This window comes from Cricetulus griseus, chromosome 3, assembly GCF_003668045.3.
Source record: "Cricetulus griseus strain 17A/GY chromosome 3, alternate assembly CriGri-PICRH-1.0, whole genome shotgun sequence".
NCBI lineage: Eukaryota > Metazoa > Chordata > Mammalia > Rodentia > Cricetidae > Cricetulus > Cricetulus griseus.
The window spans coordinates 106,482,272-106,498,009 of NC_048596.1; the positions used below are offsets into that span (position 1 = coordinate 106,482,272).

Sequence of the window (15,738 nt, forward strand, 5' to 3'; positions counted from 1 at the left end):
ACTTTTGAGAGGTATAAGTCGGCCCATTATCTGTTTTTAAGAAGCATACAGGTGGCTAGGTAAAGTCTTATTTTTGTAATATAGTTGAACTTAAAACTATATAGAGTTACATTATATTTCTTAAACAGTAGCTTAACTTTTTTTTGAGGCAGGGTTTTTTTGTGACTTTGGAGCCTGTCCTGGAATTCGATCTGCCGGACCAGGCAGGCCTTGAACTCATAAAGATCCATCCGCCTCTTATTCCCGAGTGTTGGGATTAAAGGCGTGTGCCATCAATGCCCTAAATTTAAAGGCGTGTGCCACCAACATCCTGAGCTTAAAGGTGTGTGCTATCAACATCCTAAATTTAACTTCTAAAAATATAAACTGTAACATCTTATAATAGATTAGTATCTTTTATAAAACAAGAACTTTATATTGTCAGGCTTTGCTTAAAAATAATTCTAAATTGAAGCTCTTTAAGTATAAACATTAATAAAATCAAACATTTGAAAACTGGTTTTAAAAAGAAATTTAAATTCCCTTAAGGTCTTTCTGTAATATATAGAAGCATTAACATTTTAAATCTTAACTGAAAAACTTGTTTCTAAGATGGTACCTCTAATTTCCATGCGGTCACTTTTAGTCAAGATGGCGGTTTAAGTATCCTTTTTTTTTAACTTCAGCAAAATGGCAACCAGTCAGTCATGTGACCAGGTTGCATGTGGCTGGCTACCAGGAAACAGAATATTTTAAAACAAGTATACATCTCCAAGGCCTCTAGTTTCACCGTAGGGTAGAGACTAGGTTTTGAGTCTTTATTTCTCTTAAATTTATCGGGGTGTGACTGGTCATCCCCTTTCTTCTCTCCTCCCTTTTTTGTATCCTGGGGAGGGCCCTTTTTCTTAGACATGTCCTTCCTTTTTTGAGCTCCCAATCTCTCATCTTGTTCAGTTTTTGACATACTATCCTGTACCTCTTCAAGCGTTTCTTGACTCTCTGCTACCTCGGGATGGCAAGTGTCATCCTCTAGACAGTTTTTAATTAATTTCCATATGGCCTTAGTACCTAGACGAAGATCCCCTTTCATGTGCTTTTTATCTAGATCTCTACCTAATTTGTTCCAGGAGGCCACGGTAAGGGACCCGGAACAGGCATACCATGGCGCCATTCTATCCACCTCCTTTACAAAATTTTGGAGTGTTCGGGGAGCAATTTTTAGGTCTCTCTGTTTTAGAACCATTTGTAAGGCTGTGACTATAGATTGTGAAGAGCCCATTATGCTGGCGGCTACCTGGGGTAAGCTTGGTCGCGAACTGAAACATCAGCCATGATGAGCACAATATAAGACCAATATGAACAAAAGAAGAATAATCAAGACTAGAGTTAAGGCTTCTACTAACCCATCCCATGGTGGTGACAAATTAAGGCCAAAGTCAAAAAAAGGGGTATCAGGATTAAGCATACCTCTTCGAACTTACCACCCTGCAGTTCTGAATCTGCCCCGTCCTCCGAGGGGTCTCCCAAGGTGCTGGCGATGTTAACAAGTTCCCAGGTTTCGGCACCAGATGTCCCACGAGATCGTCTCGCCAGCAAGAACGACACAGGACATTCGGATCCTTCTGTAGTAAAGCTTTAATGCATATTGAGAGACAGATGATCAGCTTCCGATTAGGGAGACCCTGAGCCAAGAATCCCGTCCCCTTATAAAAGCTCATAAGCTCCGAGCAGTGCGTGTACAGCTGGGATAGGTGGATGACTCATCACCCTATATGACGCCACGGGAGAGGCAAGGCTAGGCAAGTGGAAAAACACTGGGCACATGCGCACCAACATTGTTTACTTGATCTGGCAGTGGATGTCAGCGCCATCTTGTAATGGCAAATGTGAATGCGGCTCCTCACATCTTAACTCTTACTCTTTTTTCCCTGAATAGTCTTGAGTTCCCTTATAAATTGCAACTCCTTAGACACTAGAGTTCCCATGATAGAATGGGACAGCAATGAATAGGCATCTTACCTCCTCCTGATGAAGTGCACGAGTTATGCAGTCAGCAAGATCCTCTTTGTCCCGGGGTATCTGTCTGCCATCCGACAGTTTAACCGTGCTTCAGGTCACTGGTTCGGGTGCCACTTGACCCGTCCCTCGGGTCCAGTTATTCCAGGGTCTGAAGAGGTACTGCCTGAATCATGGGCGAGAGAAAGAAAGGAGACCAAGCAAGATTCTGTTGTCAAGGTCTCACTTTATTGAGGGAATAATAAGACTTAAATAGGGATGTGGCAAGGAGGGAATGTAGAGGGAGGGAATGAGGAGGGAGAAGGGAGCAAGGCCGCTGGCCGTGGGGCTCCCGGAATGGACCTTGGGGCCGCATGGAGGAGGAACTGAGGAGGGAACAGGGAGTTAGTGCACCTGGTGTTTTGCATAAGGCTATCTAAAAAATGCCTGTTGCCTGAAAACCTCCTATGTTTCTTGTCCTCGGAGCTGCTTATCTCTTTTAGGAATAGAACAGCTAGTGGTGGCAATTGCCAGGTGGCAAGTCCTTCAAGGACCTGTAGTTTTCCACTGCTCTGAATGGCCCCTTAACTTATGGCTCCCAACATGTATCCATCCCCAGAATGTTTTCTTGCAGTGGAGAAATACATGCCAGATACTCTTGGGAGTAGTAACTCCCCATCCAAGGAACCAGCTTAGTCCCTTTTATTTATATTATCTTATTACCATATCCATCCACTGTTGCTCACTGTCCCTTATACTTTTTGGGGTTGCCATGAATTAAGGTAAACTGAACTCTAGTATTTACCAAAGCCCCCAAGTAACTTGAACATTCTTGGGGGACCAGTAGATTCATAACTCTACATATGGCCCTCACTTGTAGGTGATCTTGGCCTCTCCATCAGAGGAGTGGTGTGGGTGGCTCCCACTCTGGGATACCTTCTTTTTCATAAAAGGTGCTGTGGGGATCATCTGTACCTCCATGTCTTTTTTTCCCCCTTTGGTGAACTGCTAGTCAGGATTTAAGGCAGTGGTTTTCAGCCTTCATAATTCTGTGCCTCTTTAATATAGTTTATTATGATGTGGTGACCCCCAACCAAAAAATTATTTTTGTTTCTACTTCATAAGTGTAATTTTGCTACTATTGTAAAATGTAATGTAAATATCTGTGTTTTCTGATGGTCTTAGGCCATCCCTTGGAAAGGGGCTTTAGACCCTTTAGACCTTCAAAGGGGTTGTGACCCATAGGTTGAGAACCACTGCATTAAGGCCTTTCAAAGACTCACAAATACAGAAAGTTGACTTGCTATCAGTATTTTCCCTACGAACTCTGGTTTGGCACATTTGTCTTTGGGTGATTCAGATAGGACCTTGCCTGTTTACTCTCCTCTGCTCTTCCCATATGATGGTCTAGATCACCAGGTGCCAAAGCCTCTCCTTCATAAAGATTCTGTCCCACCATGGGGCTCAGCTAAGCTACTAAATTGCATTAAATAAACATAGTTCTGTCTGGTCCATAGTTCTGTCTTGTCTCATTCCTAGTTTCCTCAATAGTGCCTGTCCCTCTGCTGTTTTTTTTTTTTCAATTTTTATTTCTTTATTTTTATTCCTGGGCATTTATGGGGACTTTAGATAGAGATAACTAAATGTTCCCAATGGCTCTGATAAGCCAGTCCATTAAAGGTTGATTTCCCTCATACAGTCTCAGGTTACACAGCTTTTGCCTTATAAAAATTATAGGAGAGTTATAGTCCCCAGTTTTTCTGCCCCCACAGCAGTCAGACTGATCCAGTTTACTCCCATGTCCCACAGCCTTACAATTCAGGCTGTGACAGGCTCTTTCATTGTTTTTTAAAGAGTATTCCCAATTCCAGCAGCTCAGGTGCTGAATATTCCCTGATTACCATAGTCTCTTGCACTAGACGATTGTTAATGCCTCTATCTTCATGCTGGACTATAGATTTTCTCTTTATTAGAGATTGGATATGAGGGGTATCTTTTATTGCTTTTACCATCTTTTCCTCACTTTTGGAATCTTCCGGTGGGCTCCAAGTTCATGGAGCCCAAGAAGGGCTTTTGAGCATAGATGTAACTGTACTCTCTCCCTTTCGGTTCCAGAACCTTAAGTGGCAAGTCAACACTTCTATTGCATCCTCTTGTTTCTTTATTTTACTTGCCAAATAGAGACTAACATGGAAGATGCTAGCTGCATCCCCTTTTCTTGTTGCAATCACTCCTTTACAGAAACAAGTTCCTGCTTGGTAACCACCTGGCAGAGGCCAGGCAATCTCCACTCCTGCTTGCTGGCAACCTTTTTTTTTTTTAATCATTTTTTATTTGAATTAGAAAATAGGTTGATTTACATGACAATCCCAGTTCCCTTCTTCCTTCTTCCCGTCCTCCCATACCACCCCCCTCCAACTAAAACCCTACCTGTCACATATCCTTTCTTCTATTCTTCACCTGACTCAACCTTTCTGCTCCCTTATGACCTCTGCATTTGCTGAAATCTTGACCCTTGTGCTTGTGTGCTAATCTCAGAGACTGCAAAATTTCCTCTAAACCTTTAACTGCTTTTAGAGCAATTCCATGTCCCTCATCAAGCAGGTTTGCTGCCCCATACTGCATAGAAAAACACTGCAATCCTAGGGTTTCTCTCACAGACACACTTAGTCCTGATGGCTCAGCCATAACTGCATGTCTCACTACCTATTGCAAGAACCATGTAACTGCTGTCATAGCACAAAGGCACACTAACATACACATACAGGAAAGGACAACTCTATAGAATTTCCTCCACATGTGCTCATCCATCCAGGTTTGCCAACCTTAGTTGCATTCCTTGGTACCCATAGCCAGAATCATACACTCACTCTTCTCTAACTCATCTTTGGTTCTGATGTGTCCCTGTTCAGGTCCAATTCTTTGCAGGTTGACTTCTTTTTGTCTAAGAGGGACTTCCCTTCCTGGTGGATTGTGATTGGGACATGTAAACTGAAATAAATACTTTCCTCCCAAGTTGTTTTTGCTTATGGTATTTCATCGCAGTAATAGGAACCCTAACTATGATACTGAGCCTGGGCAAGTCATCAGAATTATTCAAGTGTTTCTAGTAGTTTATGATTTCCAGCAGTGTCTGTAAGCTGAGCTCAATTATATTTCTCTGAATATGCATGTTTCTCTAGATTTAGGATGCCAGTTTTTCCTGAGACTTGAGTTGGTCTGTTAGGACCAAGAAAGGTAATTCCCCTCCCTCCCTCCTTCCCTCCTTCCCTCCTTCCCTCCCTCCCCTCCCTCCTCCTCCCCCCCTCTCCTCCCTCCTTCCCTCTCCTCCCTCCTTCCTCCCTCCTTCCCTCTCCCCTCCCTCCCTCCCTCCCTCCCTCCTCTCCCTCCCTCCCTCCCTCCCTCCCTCCTCCCCTCCCTCCCCTCCTCCCTCCCCTCCCTCCCTTCCTTCCTTCCTTCCTTCCTTCCTTCCTTCCTTCCTTCCTTCCTTCCTTCGAGACAGGGTCTTACTATGTAGCCTTGGCTGATTTGGAACTCACTATATAGACCAAGCTGGCCTCAAACTTATAGAGATCTGTCTGCCTCTGCCTCCCAAGTGTTGGGATTAAAGGCATTCACTGCCATGGCTGTGTTTAATTTTTCATATATTAAATTCCTTTGTTGGAAGGATGGTGGGTCAGGGTCATGCTGTATGTATCTCAGAACTAGAACCTAAAGTCTGATTAAGATATACTTAGTTGGTTTCAAATTTTAGTTCATATTAATAGTGCTTAGTGAATGTTTCATATAGGTCTTATTCTTTAGATGTATACCAGAGCAACTTGGATTTCTTATGTTTCAAGGTTGTATGTTTATATTAGCTATTATCTTTCCCTAGTTACAAAACTGTTTTATCTATTTCAAAACCATATACCCATAAACTTTTTTCTGTGATCATGGCTGTTTGTGTGGTTTGTTTGTTTTAGAGTAGTCTAAATTTTGTAGTAAATTATTCAGAAAGCTAAAGTGATGTGCTTTCTCTTGGTTCATTGCTGTAATTTTTTCACTGTTCTGTAATATATTTGAAGAAATTTTATTTTTCAGTAGGTTCCAGGAAGAAGGTGCATTTTGGTAGCATACATGATGCAGTACGGGCTGGAGATGTCAAGCAGCTTTCAGAAATAGTGGAACGTGGAGTCAGTCTTAATGAAGTTGATGTTCTCCATCAGTTTACCCCTTTACATTGGGCAGCACATTCTGGAAGTTTGGAGGTAAGTCTATAACTACTGTTAAGCTAAAATGAATTGACAATGATAGTTTAATAAATTTAGTACAGGGATAAGACTTCATGTTTGACACTCAAAAATAATCTTTTCAGTTCAATCTGTTATCTGAGTGCTCTTTAGTAAGGCTTCCTAACAAATTATCCCAAAATGTAGTGTTGTAAAGTAACGATTTTTAATGCTCATGAGTGAACTAAGAAGTTGAATTGTAGTGACAGCTTGTCTTTGCTCCACAATGACTGGGGTTTTAGTTAGAAGACTTGAAGAGTACAGCTGGGGATATAGCTCAATGGTAGAGTACCTGCCCTGTGTACCTGAGACCCTATGTTCAATCTCAAGTACTGAACTAGTGTGCTGAGGCTGTGATAGTCTCCTCATTAGTCACTTCATTCACTCAGCTGTCTAATGGTTAATGCTGGCTAGAAGCTTAGTACTTTATTTCCAAGTAGATGTTTTGCAGACTTATCTCCATGGGGTTAGTTTGTGCTTCTTTACAATATGGTGACTAGGTTCCAAAGACAACCAGAGAGGCTAACTTGTAAAGCATGACAGTAAACCTATGCTCATGTTCTGCATAAACTTTAAAGTCCCAAAGTGTTGTGCATTTTTTTTTTTTTGCTCTTTTACTCTATTACTATTTTGGCTTTTGGGGGCCCCACCACCCAGTTCCCAAATAAATCACACACAGAGTCTTATTATTACTTACAAATGCCTAGGCTTTCTTGGCTTGCTTCTTGCCTTCCACCACCCACCCACCCTTCCTTATTCTCCTCCCTCCTCCCTCCCTCCTCCCTTCCTCCCTCCCTCCCTCCCTCCTTCCTTCCTTCCTTCCTTCCTGTTTTTTTGACTGATTTTAGAAAGAAGCAAAAAAAAAAAAAGATTTTATTCTGCCATATTCAAATAAGATACACTGCGTTATTAGTCTCTTTCTTGGTACCTGAAGGGACTATTATCGGCTCAAGATACCCCAAGACCAAGATCTCAGCACAAATGTTTATTTGCCCCAGAGGGACAGAGGGCAGGGAATAAGAGACAAAGACAAGAGATAGAAGATGAGGGACAAGGGGAAGGGAACAAGGGAGAGCAGAGAGGGATATTTGTCCCTAGGGACAAAGTCCTGCCTCTGAATAGAGGAGACAGATGTGGCTCATAGACATATGACTGTTTATAAAGGTAAAGGGGGAACCGTGTGTTAGGATGTTAGGATGAGGTGTTTAATTTTGATTGGGCATGTTAGGACAGCCAAAGGGGTCTCCCCCCCCCCCCCCCCCGAGACAGGGTTTCTCTGTGGCTTTGGAGGCTGTCCTGGAACTAGCTCTTGTTAACCAGGCTGGCTCGAATTCACAGAGATCCACCTGCCTCTGCCTCCCGAGTGCTGGGATTAAAGGCGTGTGCCACCACCGCCCGGCTGCCAAAGGGGTCTTTTGATTTCTGGATTTTAATACTTTGATAGCTGGATCTTGGTAGTCAGCCTCAGGAGGAGGAAGTGGTCAGTTAACTAAGGGAATAGACCTTGGTGACTAGCTTTAGGAATGTAATCTAACAATTTTTAGCAAGGCAGAGGGAATGGGGGAGAAGGGCAAGGCCTGCCAGAGTAGTGTTTGCTATGCTTGGGCTGGCTAGTGTCCCTTCAATACCCATTCAGCCTCATCAATTACTTTCATTTAATCATTTTTTCAGTCTCCGTAGAGACTGTCAAAAATTGCCAATGGGGACTATTTCAAGTCGTCATAGCAGGGTATTGGGAAAAGTAATCTTGTCTCGGATAAACCTCATTGGCTATGATACTGCCACTGTGCAAAGCATCTTTAAAGTTTTTTTAAAATATTTAATTTGCTTATGTCTTAGACAGGGTCTTGCTGTGTAGCCCTGGCTTGCCTAGAATTTCTTATGTAGACCAAGCTAGCCTCAGACTCATAGATATTTACCTGCCTCTGCTTCCTGAGTGCTGGGATTTAAGGATTGAAGTTGTTATTTCAGTCTTTTTCTGATGTTGGCTTGTAACAATAAGTCTTTCTGCCAGGCCGCCCAAGTTCTGCCCGCCACCACGTTAAGGTCCCAAGTAACACATAGAAACTTTTATTAGGTACAAATGCTGCTTGGCCAATGACTAGGATTTCTCATCTGCTAGCTCAGTCTTAATTATCATAAATCTAAGACTTATTGGATGCCAGCGGAAGCATCCTGTCTTCCTGGGCTCACCTGGTGACTCTGAGCTTTTTCCTACCTTTCCCAGAATCCCTCTTGACTTCTAGTCCCACCTATCATATACACAGAGGGACCTCCCCCATCATTGGCTTTCCCAACTTGTTGGTCATTGAGGTTGGAATTTTTCTGTATAATATGCCTGAACCTAAAGTTCACCTCCAAATAAAGTGTCCCTCTGGTAGGAAAATGGAGCTATATAACCAAGTAGATCTGTACTATGAAGCTAGGGATGGGGAAAGCTATAGCCCCTGGCTAAAAACAGAAGCCCTTTACTGAGATTTTCTTTATTTCCTTCAAAATATGTTTTTATTTATGTGTATGTATGCATGTGTGTGATAATGTACACGTGTGTGCATGTACCTAAGGAGACCAGCAGAGGATGTCAGATCTCAGGGAGCTGGAGTTCTAGGCAGTCATGAGCCACCCGGCAGGGATACTGAGAACTGAACTCAGGTCCTCTGAATGGAATAGCCACTGTTCGTACCTGCTGAGCCATCTTACCTGCAACTCCTTTAGACAGTTTATTTTACTTTTTTTGTTTTTTAGATAAGTTGTTTTATAGCCTAGGCTGACCTGTGTAGTAGAAGTCCTTGAACCTGCAATCTTTCTGCCACCCCCTGCTAAGTGCTGGGATTATAGGGGTCAGTATGCTAGGCAACTCTGCCAACTGAGCTACATCCCCAGCCTAAGATTCAGTAGATTTTCTTAAATATATATGCTGTACATTTTGTTATATGCCTTTTGTCGTTTTCCAGACTTCAAAAGGTCAATTTTGACAACATTGTTAATTTGTCATTGATTCTGTGAAAGTCCTGCACACTGTCCCTTCAATGATTTCTGAAGCACTGTTAATTTTTCAACTTTTTTTTTTTTTTTTTTAAAACATGGTTGACTTCAGTATGTCTGTTCACTATACCCTCAAACTACCGAGCTTAAGAAATCCTTTTACCCCAAGCTTTTGATTAGTTAGGACCTTAAGTACATGCTATGTACCTACTTTTAAATTAAAAAAATATTTAAAAATATTTTACATGTATGGGAATTTTGCTTGCATGTATGTCTATGCATCATGTATGTGCATAGTGCCTTCAGAGGCCAGAAGAGGGTGTCAGATCTTCTGGGACTGGAGTTTCAGATAGTTGTAAGCTACCATGTGGGTGCTGGGATCCTAATACCATGTCCTCTGGAAGAGCAGACAGTGCTCTTAACTGCTGAACCATCTGGTCAACTCATTAATTGCTTTTTTTTTTTTTTTTTTGGACAAAGGTGCAAATGTAATTTAATGGAGAACAAATAACATTTTTAGTCTGTTTTTTCTTCTTTCTAATTATGTTTTAGATTTATTTTAAGTGGGTATTTTTTTCTGCATGTATATCTGTGTACCATGTGTGTATCTGGTGCCCGAAGACATCAGAAGAGAGCATTAGATTCCTTAGAATTGGAACTGTGGATGGCTATGAACCATAAGGTGGGTGTTGGGAACTGAACTTAAGTTTTCTGCAAGAGCAACTAGTACTCTTAACCACTGAGCCATCTCTCCAGCCCCAAATAATATTTTTCTTAGTTGTCCTAATTGGAGATTCATGTGAAATGATTGTGAATCTTGGCCCATAGTAGGCTGCATATAGAATTTATCCAAAATAAGCCGGGCAGTGGTGTCCCACACCTTTAATCCCAGCACTCTGGAGTCAGAGTTAGGCCGAGCTCTGTGAGTTAGAGGCCAGCCTGGTCTACAAAGTGAGTTCCAGGACAGCCAGGACTACACATAAAGAAACTCTGTCTCAAAAAAACAAAATAAAACAAAAAACACAAACAAAAAAAAAAACCAAACAACAAAAAAAATCAGAGTTTATCCAAAATAGATCATAGCTAAATATAAACATTGAAAGACTTATATATAAACAGGACAGAACCTTTGCAAATCATATACTTGACTAAAAATTACATCTTGCTTAAATAAGGAATACTTAGAACTGAACAGTAAGGAAATAAATGTGTAAATGGGCAAATGTTAGTAGACATTTTCTCAGAGAGAATGTGTGGATGGATGGCAGTTGAGAGGTTCAACATAATTAGCCATTAGAGAAATGCAAATTAAAATTACAGCGAGAAGCTACATCTTTCTAGCTGTGGAAAACAAAAAAAGATAATAGTAATTACAAATTGGCAGCTCTTGAGGAAACTTGCTCATGGATTAGTTTTGTTTGGCATGTACAATATTAGCCAAGTGGTATATTGAACTAGCATTTATTTCACTCACAGCAAGAAATGCCTTTAATTTAGTATCAAGTGTACCTGATAGACAAGGAATATGGCTTCCAGTTTGCTATAGTCTCTATTTCTTTTTCTTACCTGAGAGTGAAGCCAAATGTTTGTTGCTATGCCACTGTGTTTGTGCCTTTGCTTTTCTTAACTCATCTATTTTTTTTCATGTTACAGTAGGAATCTCATGATAACAGACTAAATTTAAAAGTTATAAAAATACAAAATATGTCTAATATGCCACCCATTAATGTTATTATTCTCTTAGTGTCTTCACTGGCTACTCTGGCATGGCGCTGATACCACACAGGGAACTACAAGAGGATGGACAGCGGCTCACATAGCTGCAATCCGGGGTCAAGATGCCTGTATGCAGGTAATGCTTATGGTTACTGTTTTTTTCTTTTCAATTCAGTGAGTTCAGCTACTTTACCATAGCTCTGTTGGAATTCTGCCATTATTCTATTCTATTTGATCCAACACATGCTGTTAAGAAGGAATGACTGATACAAGCTAGCCACATAAATGATATGTGGCTGGAGATTCTTTAGTCTCTGAAGGAGCTGGGTTATCTTCAGTGATGTCACAGTCATGCCCAGAGTGTCTTCGTTGTATGGTGCAGATGATTGTATTGTGCCAATGTAAGTCTGTTCAAATCTTAGCTCTTAAAGTGATGGGTGTTAGCTTGAGCAGGTAGGCAATAAGAGGAAAGAGAAAATACAATAGTGACTTTTGGGGAAATTGGGTCAAGTGGAGCTTTACCTGATGAGTTTCTTCCAACAAGCATTAAAGTGCTTAAGCCATTCCTTGCACCTTGATTCCCTTCTCTGTCCCACACTGGTCTCTTCCTTCTTAGAGTTTTTATGGGACGTATTTTTGGTTCTATGCTGCATGCTTGTTCCTCATCAAAGTCTTTTTTGTGTAGTTGATTATCTATCCCTAAGAATGTCCTGATTCCCTAGGTTGATAAGATTTATTATTGTTGTTATTATGATCCTTAAAGCACAGTAAGTACTCAGTATGTCATTTTTGACTGTTATTGGCTTGTTAGATTAGGCAAGGTCATGAAGATTATTCTTTTTAAAACCCTTGGTAGGAATTATGACTGAGTAATGCTTTGTTAAGGTACTGGTAAATAAAGACTGACTAAAAAAGGAAATGCTGAGTGAGAAAGAAATAATTAAGAAATACTGACTAGAAGGGAGTTGGGGGTGTAGCCACATGACACCATGCAGGGGTAGCATGGTCAAGGCTCTGGGTCCAATCCTCAGTGCCAAAAAAGAAAAAGGTACTAAAAGTTCATTTGTAAAAATAGATTTTAATTTAAAAAAATATTATTATTATTATTATTTTATGCACATTGGTGTTTTGCTATCAGTGTCGGGTCCCCTGGAACTGGAGTTAGAGGCAGTTATGAACTACCATGGGGGTGCTGAGACTTGAATCCAGGTCCTCTGGAAGAGTAGTCAGTGCTCTTAACTGCTGAGCCTTCTTTCCAGCCCCCTAGATTTTAATTTTTGGAGCTGTTGTAGGTTCAGCAAAGTTGAGCAGAAGGTACACAGATTTCAAATTGTTAGATTGATTTCCCAGCCAGTGACTCTTCAGTGGCACAGCATAATCACCTGATACCCATAGTTTACACTGGGGTTCACTCTTGGTATTGTACAGACTGCATTCAAACAGATTTATAACTACACAGTTCTTGGCTTATTTGCTTATTTTAGTGATGATGTCTTGATGTGTAAGGTATGCTGGGCTTGAACTTGTGAGCCTCCTGCCTCATCCTTCTAAGTTCTAGGGTTATGGCACCAATATACCTGATGATTACTAATTATTTTTCATTCTTCTCTTATATATTACATCCTGACTGCATTCCCCCATTTCCCTCTCCTTCCCCAGATCCACCCTCCATCTCCCCTCAGACAAGAGCTGGCCTCCCAGAGACATCAACCAAACATGGCATAATAAGCTACAGTAAGAGCAGGCACATGCCATCACATCAAGGCAACCCAGCAGGAGGAATAGGGTTCCACAAGCAGGCAAAGGAGTCAGAGATAGCCCCTGCTCCCACTGTTAGGAACCCTACAAGAACACTGAGCTATTCAGCCATAATCTATATGCAGAGGACATAGGTCAGACCCTTAAGGCTCCTTGATCTCTTCGAGCTCCCATGAGTCCCAGTCAGTTGATTTGGGATCATTAATTTCTTTTAGTGCTCAGTATTTCATTGTCTGAATATTTGTTAGTGTTCACCCACTCAAGGGTATTTTCATTGTTTCCAATCCTGGCAATATGAGTAAAGCTTATAAATATTCACTTTTAGATTTTTGTAAGTTTTCAGTTTTTTATTAGGTATTTACCTAAATACCAAGGAGTGTATGATTGTTGGATTATGGTGAAATTATGCTTAGCTTTGTAAGAGACACTGCCCTACCGTCTTCCAAAATATTCAGCCTATGACTCCTCATCCTTGCTAGCTTTTGTGCCGTCAGTGTTGTGGACTTTGGCCATTCTAATAAGTAGATAATGACTTTTTTTTTTTTTTTTTTTTTCGAGACAGGGTTTCTCAGTGGCTTTGGAGGCTGTCCTGGAACTAGCTCTTGTAGACCAGGCTGGTCTCGAACTCACAGAGATCCTCCTGCCTCTGCCTCCCAAGTGCTGGGATTAAAGGCGTGTGCCACCAACGCCTGGCGATAATGACATTTTATTGTTGTTTAAATTTGCACTTCTCTGGTGGCCTTTGATGTGGAGAAGCTTTTCATATGGTTATCATCTTTGGTCAGTGTCTGATCTTAACATTCATTGGTAGTATAGGAGACTGATCTCAGAGTCTGCTATAGTTAAGAAATTTACCACTGAGCTACATCTACAGCTCTGGTCGATGTTAAAATAGAATTTTTTCTTATTGTTTAAGAATTTGTTTTGTGTTTTGAATAATAGTCCTTTATTGAATATATTCTCTGAACTGTCTTATTTATTCTCTTTCCAGTGTCTTTAGTATCATGGTGTTTAATTTCAATGAAGCCTAGTCTTATCAGTTCTTTCTTTCATGAATTATACATTTGGTATTGTATCTAAAGAACTGTAGTCCAGTCCCCAGTCATCTAGATTTTTCCTCTAGGGGTATTATAGTTTTGTATTTTCTGTGTCTGATCCATTTTACGTTAATTCTTCCCTCCCTCCCTCCCCCCCTCCCCCTCCCTCCCTCCTCCCTCCTTCCTCCCTTCCTTTCTTTTCTTTGTTTCTTTCTTTTCTTTCTTTTTCTTTTTTTTTTTTTTTTTTTTTTTTTTTGAGACAGGGTCTCTCTATATAGCCCTGGCTATCATGGAACTTTAAAAGCTGTTTGTTGATATCCGTATCACTGGGTTTTCATTGGTACCGATAGATTTTTGAAATTAATTCTTTGTCTATTACACAGGAAGAAACCATGTAGTCAGTGACCTATATGGAAATTGGCTCAGTTTCACATTTGGATGAAACCATCTTAGAAGATTGACCAGGAACTTAAGTTAGCCAATTAAGGTCCTTCAGGCGATTAACTTTAACAAGAAGACCTCAACCCCTTTTTAGGGTTACCTAAGGAATGTATCATATTTTGCCTGTAGATCATATGTAGTTTTGTTATAGATACATGAATTGCTTACCTTTACTCTATCAGAATTCATAGTTTAACATCTGTACTCATGCACACCTATTCCCATTTCTGTTTCTAGGCTCTTATAATCAATGGAGCCAACCTGGCAGCTCAAGATGATCGTGGATGCACTCCTATACATCTCGCTGCCACTCATGGACACTCTTTTACTTTACAAATAATGCTGCGAAGTGGAGTGGTGAGGGGTTCCTCTTAATTAGTTAGTGGTAGTATGTGATCATGTAGGTAGACTGGTATTTGGTAGTCTGGTTATCTGGTCCTGACTTTTAAAATCCTTCCTATGTCTTGGGGGAAGTAATTTTTTTTCCTTTAGCTTTTCTATCTTTAAACATGGATTCTGTAATTAAGACAAATCTCCCATCTCTCCCCCAAATGAACAGTAATACAAAATATTTCAGAGGTTATGTATTTGGCTGCTGGTTCAGAGCTTAACTGGGAAGACTCTGAAACTTTTTAAACAAATCTTCACCAGATATTATGTCTTTAAGAATTTGCATGTATCTACAAAATGCTTTAAAAACTTCTTTATTTCATACACCAGTTTAGGAAGTGATTTATTTCTTCAGGTTTGAATTTATTTATTCTAATGTTTATCTGTTATTTTATAAAAATATTTTAAAACTATGTATATGTGCATGCAGATATGTGCATATGAGTATAGGTGCCTGCAGAGGCCAAAGGCCCCAGATTCTCACTGGAATAGTTACAGGCTAATGTGAGCCGGCTCACACAGGTCCTCTCTATGTTTAACTGCTGAGCCACCTCCCTAGTTTCCTAATATTTATTTTTGATAGCACTCAGTAGTTGTATAACTTTTTAAAGAACAGAGTTTTTACTGAGCGTGATGGCTTGTACCTGTAATCTCTGCATTTGGTAGGTTGAGACAAAAGGATTGCAAGCCTGAGGGCAGCCTGGGCTACAGTGTGAGACCTTGTTTCAACCTCCCCACAGAGAGAGAGGTGGGGAGGAAACACACTGCCAATATAGAGGACATAGTGAGATTGTTTTCTAGGAGTAAAAACATTAAACATTTTTTCTTTTGATTAATTCTTTATGTTCTCAATGATAAGACATCATCTAAACCCATCCCTATCCTTTTTATTTTATAAATTAGGACTGTGAAACAATTACTTAGTTTCTTTGAAAACGTTGTTTCATGTGGACTGGTAGTTTTCTTTTTAAAAGGCTGTTTTATTACAGTTCACTGAAAACTTCTTTGCTTATATGTTCAGTTTAGTGCTGCAGTCAATTTTTTATCTTTTTAAATGTTTGCTGTATAATTTTAAGAATAGCTTCTAATTTTCAATTGTCAGACCAAGCTTCTAGATTTATTGCTTTCCATATAAAATAGCAAGAAACTGAGCTTTTGTGAATTTT

The 15,738-nt window shown here is 40.4% G+C and overlaps 1 protein-coding gene and 1 pseudogene across 3 annotated transcripts in view; one reads left to right on the forward strand and one right to left on the reverse strand.

Annotated features, from left to right (window-relative positions):
- The window catches only part of Ankrd42 (ankyrin repeat domain 42), a 58,131-nt gene that overhangs the window by 10,796 nt on the left and 31,597 nt on the right, over nucleotides 1–15,738 (forward strand). For all 3 annotated transcript variants that reach the window (XR_004769137.1, XM_027407654.2, XM_027407652.2), the window contains exons 2-4: nucleotides 6,058–6,224; nucleotides 10,975–11,082; nucleotides 14,420–14,539. Coding sequence is in view for 2 of the 3 variants with exons in the window: in XM_027407654.2 (XP_027263455.1) it covers nucleotides 6,058–6,224; nucleotides 10,975–11,082; nucleotides 14,420–14,539 (395 nt within the window). In the remaining variant the exon portion in view is untranslated. The remainder of the gene's footprint in view (nucleotides 1–6,057; nucleotides 6,225–10,974; nucleotides 11,083–14,419; nucleotides 14,540–15,738) is intronic.
- LOC113834891 lies at nucleotides 7,917–8,041 on the reverse strand (annotated as a pseudogene).